Source organism: Solanum tuberosum, unplaced genomic scaffold (assembly GCF_000226075.1).
Source record: "Solanum tuberosum cultivar DM 1-3 516 R44 unplaced genomic scaffold, SolTub_3.0 scf00297, whole genome shotgun sequence".
Taxonomy (NCBI): Eukaryota; Viridiplantae; Streptophyta; class Magnoliopsida; order Solanales; family Solanaceae; genus Solanum; species Solanum tuberosum.
The window spans coordinates 310,319-315,756 of NW_006239220.1; the positions used below are offsets into that span (position 1 = coordinate 310,319).

The 5,438-nt window shown below is 34.3% G+C and overlaps 1 protein-coding gene across 1 annotated transcript in view; it reads right to left on the minus strand.

The window, feature by feature from the left end:
* Nucleotides 1-2,777: 2,777 nt before the first annotated feature.
* LOC102595595 (probable inactive ATP-dependent zinc metalloprotease FTSHI 2, chloroplastic) overlaps nt 2,778-5,438 on the minus strand; it is a 10,173-nt gene continuing 7,512 nt past the window's right edge. The window contains exons 9-11 of the mRNA XM_006359406.2: nt 3,954-4,076; nt 3,603-3,659; nt 2,778-3,475 (exon numbers count right to left, since the gene is read on the minus strand). Coding sequence (XP_006359468.1) covers nt 3,260-3,475; nt 3,603-3,659; nt 3,954-4,076 — 396 coding nt within the window. The 3' untranslated portion in view covers nt 2,778-3,259. The remainder of the gene's footprint in view (nt 3,476-3,602; nt 3,660-3,953; nt 4,077-5,438) is intronic.

Sequence of the window (5,438 nt, forward strand, 5' to 3'; positions counted from 1 at the left end):
CCACGTGGCACCAAAAGAATGGGCCTCTAGGATAAGATGACATTGGACTTAGTAAATTGGGCTCATCTATAGCCCGAATCAATTAATTTTGACTTTAATCAAATTCATATTTATTGGACTTGAATAATTAGCCCAATTATATTAATCTATAATTTATTTGGACTAATATATTTATGAATTTAATATAATTCGAATCATTTTATAAATTTATATTTAATAAATTTTAAATAATTACAGAAATTTTTATACATAAATTTATGTTTCATATCAAAAATACTGAGTCCAGATTTATCTAGTATCATTTAACCAAAGTAAACAATCAAAAGCTAAGATATTGTGAACATTGCAAAAGATGAAAATGATAGCAGTAGATTTGGTCTATTATATTGCAATAATTCTCTTCCATGTCTGCCGTGGACAGATTATAAACGCTTACGTTAGTTACGTACAAAATAGTCGGCAAGATCGATCAGGCTAACAAATTTCTCTTTTATACGTGACACAAGAGATTATTACCTCTTCTTCTATTATTTTCGGTTGGTCAAAATTTTTGTATTTCTTTTAGTTCTTTCGATTGGTTAAATTTTTTTTAATTGTTTTTTTAGGAGTTAAGTTATTTATAAATGAGGAAAATGACTTCTAATAAAAGTACAGAAAATAAGTTTTAGAAGTGAAATCCCACATTAATTGTGTTTTCCAATATACCTTATCGATTTTACCTCACCCGATCCGCCTCAATTCCTACCTTTCATAGTATTTGTCTAGATTATATAAAAATATTTTTAAGATAATATATATTTGCTTACATACCAAACACACACACAAAAAAAGTAAGAAATTTACTTATTTTCTTACAAATTTCTTTTTCAAGAGAACACTTTCCTTTACACTGAACAAACCCTAATTAGTCAACCCATTTCGAAAAGATAAATGCTAATTAGGACAAATATTCTTATATACAATTGAGATGGATGTGTGGGCATACTAGGAGCGATAAGATTAGGAATGGGGTTATCCAGGAGAAGGTAGGAGCGGTCTCTGTGACGGACAAGATGAGAGAAGTGGGGCTGAGAGAGTTTGGGCATATGCAAAGGAGGTGCTTTGATGCCCTAGTGCGGAGGTGCAAGAGGCTGGTTGTTGGGAGTACTCGGAGGGTTAGAGATAGGCCGAAGAAGTATTCGGGAGAGTTGATTAGACAAGACATGACACAACTTCATATTACCGAGGACATGACTCTATATAGGAAGGAGTGAGAGTCGCGTACGAGGGTAGAAGATTAGTAGGGGTGAAGTGTTGTCTTGTTGTGGCGTAGGTTTAGGCTTGTTAGTACCTAACGTAGTACTAGTTGTACTCTTATAGTTCTTTTCTTATGTTTCGATTACCACACTATTTTGTTGTTGTTATTATTTCTATATTTATTGTAGACTTTACACTATCTTTCTTATTAACAAATATTCTTTCTTAATTATTTACTTCTTCTTTTACTTGGGTTCCATGCACTTGAGCATAGGGTCTTTTGAAAACAACCCTCTCTACCTTCTCAAAACAGTGATAAGGTTTGCGTACACTTTATCTTTTCAGACCTCAATTAGTAAAATTTAACTGAATATGCTATTGTTATTACTGCAACACTTCAACTTTAAGAGATGCGTAATATAGAACAAATTAAATTGATAGAAACTTTAGAAGATACGTACTAATATAGAACAAAGTGAATTGATTTTTTCTTATCGGATGTCCCTGAAGGGACACATTGAGTTGATGAGGTGGTATAAAATTGGTCAGCACTCAGCATTATATATCATCTGTCAGTGGTCAAATCAAAAGTATTTAGTATATTGACGTAGAGTTAACTAATGAAATAGTGACCAACAACGATTGGGTGGAGTGATAAGTATTTTTTCATCTTTAACCATAGATTTCGGATTTGAGTACCCCTAAATATGAAGTTGTCTTTATAAGGGAGCGTTTTACTCCCTAATGTAAGTCTTTCTGCCGAGAATCTAAATTTAGTTGAACTCCAATTTGAATATCAAACATTGAATGAGAAACCAACCAGAAACAAAACTCATGAAATCGTGATTTCATTTTTATTTTCCCACAAGACTAGTCTCTGATTAGATGCTTAATAATATATATTGGTAATTAATAATAACAATGAGGGTTCCTCTAGCCGATAGGTTAATGAAAGGTATATAAAAGATAAATTGTAAATAATATATACGACCAAATTTAAACCTTTTTCCATCTATAATTCCACATAAGAGAGTAATCAAATCTTTTTCTGTTCAATGTGCTGCTTGTCTAAACTATGCATTGTAATCCTATATAGAATAGAAGATCAGAAAGAATGCATTGGATGGATGCCCAGGTATTGAAAAGGTTCACTAAATTTACAATCCATTACAAATGTTATTTTAAGGTTAAACATAAGAGATTGGTACATAAAACACTTGAGAACTTGTAGGATCATTTTCATCTATTTAAAGTAAGATCTTTTCTTTTTATTCAAATTAGTAAAAACAATAATTTGGGCCTTTATTTTTTTATATTTAATATTAATACTTCAACGGTAAGAATGAACTATAATTTAGGACAAACCAAATTAACCTATGGTGCTAAATATTTTCATAGTTAAAATAACGGTGATGTCCAAACCAACTAAACCAACTAAACCAACTAACACGTGCCTCTATTGTTCAATCTAATACATGCTACTTCCAACTAAGACAAGTACCTGTTAAATTTGCCCACCAAGGCATAAGTACATTTTTAGATTGTCAACTGGAAACACTGCTATTTGGAGTCTTGTAAAGTTGATTTTAATGAGAGTATTATGCAACATTAGCATAAATAATATGTGTGACCTATACATATCCTTTCTGTTGTGCAATCTATACCAAAATGGAATAGGGAAAACCAGCTAAATGACCAAAAAAAAAAAAAAGGAGTTCACTGCATTCGGTACACATTTATAGCTTCATAGATCCGAGATCATTATTCGCGCTTGAAGCTTCAAAATCCATTCAGAGAGCTCTTGCAATCTCTGCTCTATCCAATCTGAGGTAGCAGAATTCTGCTTCAATAATTGTACCACTTCAATAGGATCTTCAAGACAAAATTAGATCCAAGGAAGTCATACCCTGCAAAGTAGACTCAAGTTCCCTTCGCACCAACAACTGAAGGAGGTGAGCATGACTATAAGAGCACAGCAGCTCATGGTTACGTAATGATCACGTCACAATCCCAAATACCTTGCTCAATTGCGTCCTTGAGAAATAATTTCCTTCTGCTTTGTGAGCGTATCCTGGAACTCCAAGCGTTTAGCAGACCTGAGATCAACTACACTGGGAGGCATTGGTTGAAGGGACCCATGTAGCTCAACTAGTTTAAAGAATCCCTCCTTAGTAAGACTTTTTTTCTCAACTAGTATATCAACAACTGCATCCATAAGGTTTCGGTTTTGATGAAGGATCTGTACAGTCATTTCAAGATTGAATTAGTGAAAACCTAAGTAGCATGCAATTTCATCACTCACACTATCTTCACTTTTCTTTCCGCTCAGACCAGGGGTAGGGAGGAGACATGATTTCTAATGATACCTCTTTTGCACGATCATAGCACATATGTAAGATGCGAAGTGCCTCGGAATCAATGTCCTGACAAGCAAAATATATTTTGGAATTCAGGTGGCACGCAAGACACATCAATGTAGAAAATATAGATGGACTGAATTACCAAGGAGAGTGCAACCCAAAAGAAAAGAGACGGGATCTTTTTTTAATTTTAGAAGCATATTTGAAACTCTAGCAGCAGCATACCATTGAAACATCCGTACTTCTGGAAGAGGGAAAGATATACTTCTGCTAAAAATTACCTTTGAAACCTTGATGAATGGGGAAGGAGAAATGGTTAAATAACTAAAGTGAGGGGTGAAGATAGTGAAATCTTACATTTATCCTATCTGCAACCCAGAAGTCAGACAAACCATAATGTTTATCAGACAGGCCACCAAGAACAAAAGTCCGAGCCGCTGACCTCGCATTATCTGCAGTCTCAGCCCATATTGTACTGAACTGAAATATTTTATATGTATTAGTGACGAATTGTTGTCCAAATGGACTTTATGTCATCAAAAAGCATATTAACTTCCTAGGTTACAGTTTGATACAAACAATATGTTCACTGCTATTATTCAAGGTGCTGGATAAGATATTATGGTAACTCTTGAGTCTTGACTAGGAAAGGGTAAGGGTAGGGGTAGGAATAGAGATCCAAATAACTAATGCATGGAAGCTTCTAGAAGAATGTATAGAAAAGTCGTGTGTTTAACATTGTACACAGTAAGTACACACAAAGGAACGCCTGAGGCCTGCCCATACATTTACATAGGCAGGTCTTATACTTCATATGTTAATCTGGTGTATTTGGTTAGAGAGGAACAAGAGATGTTTTGATGGAGAGTCAACTGCTTTAGGCATTTTGAAGGCTAGGTGTATTGCAAATTTGTTTAGTTGGTCCAACTTGTATCCTGCTGTTAATGCAGAACTTCAGGACTTTATTAACTCACTAGTTCTGGCTTAGATAGTTTGTATAGTTAGCCATAGATTTTTTATAAGCTCAAATGCCATATCTTATAATTCTAGCATCTTCTTGATGCTGTTATTTATTTCCCGCGTCTCTGATGCTAGTAAGAGACATTAGTTGTAAAATAACTAATGCATGGAAACTTCTGATTTCTGAAAGGATGTATAGAAGTCACGTGTAAACATTATACACAGTAAGTACGCGAAGGAACATCTGCCCATACATTTATATAGACAGTCTTATAATTCATATGTTAATCTCACGCGTTTCTGGTGCTAGTAAGAGACATTTAGCAGCTGTTCAGAAGTCTTTTCCATATACAGTATCCTCAGAGGTTTTCAAAGCTGAAATGAAGAGTAAAAATCCTCTGGATGACATGTTTATATTAGTAAAGATGATTCACATATGCTCCTATGTATTCAAAATAAGAGGAGGAAAATAAAAGAATAGCCAATCATATCCTAATATAACTACTTTTTTATGCATAGTAACAGCAAGTAGTTGGAACTTGAATAAATAAATGGCAAATGACACATACCTTCAAAGAAAAAAAAAGGCCAAGTGAAACATTTCATGTACAATAGTACAAGTTGACACCCAGAATGCCAGAATGAACAGGTAACTGCACTCAGTGGGTGGGTAGTTGGGACAAGTGGCATTTGTGTGCATATATGTGCATTACATTTGGGTGTGAGACTCAAATTCCAAAGCAGCATGTTCCATAATAATATCACAAAGCTACCTCAGGTTCAAATAAGTTGCGTGAAACAGGTCTATTGTTAGATTAGTATATATATCAAAATTTCTATTAAGAAAGTGGCACTGCTTATGGTGGTTTTCGGTTAGACTTC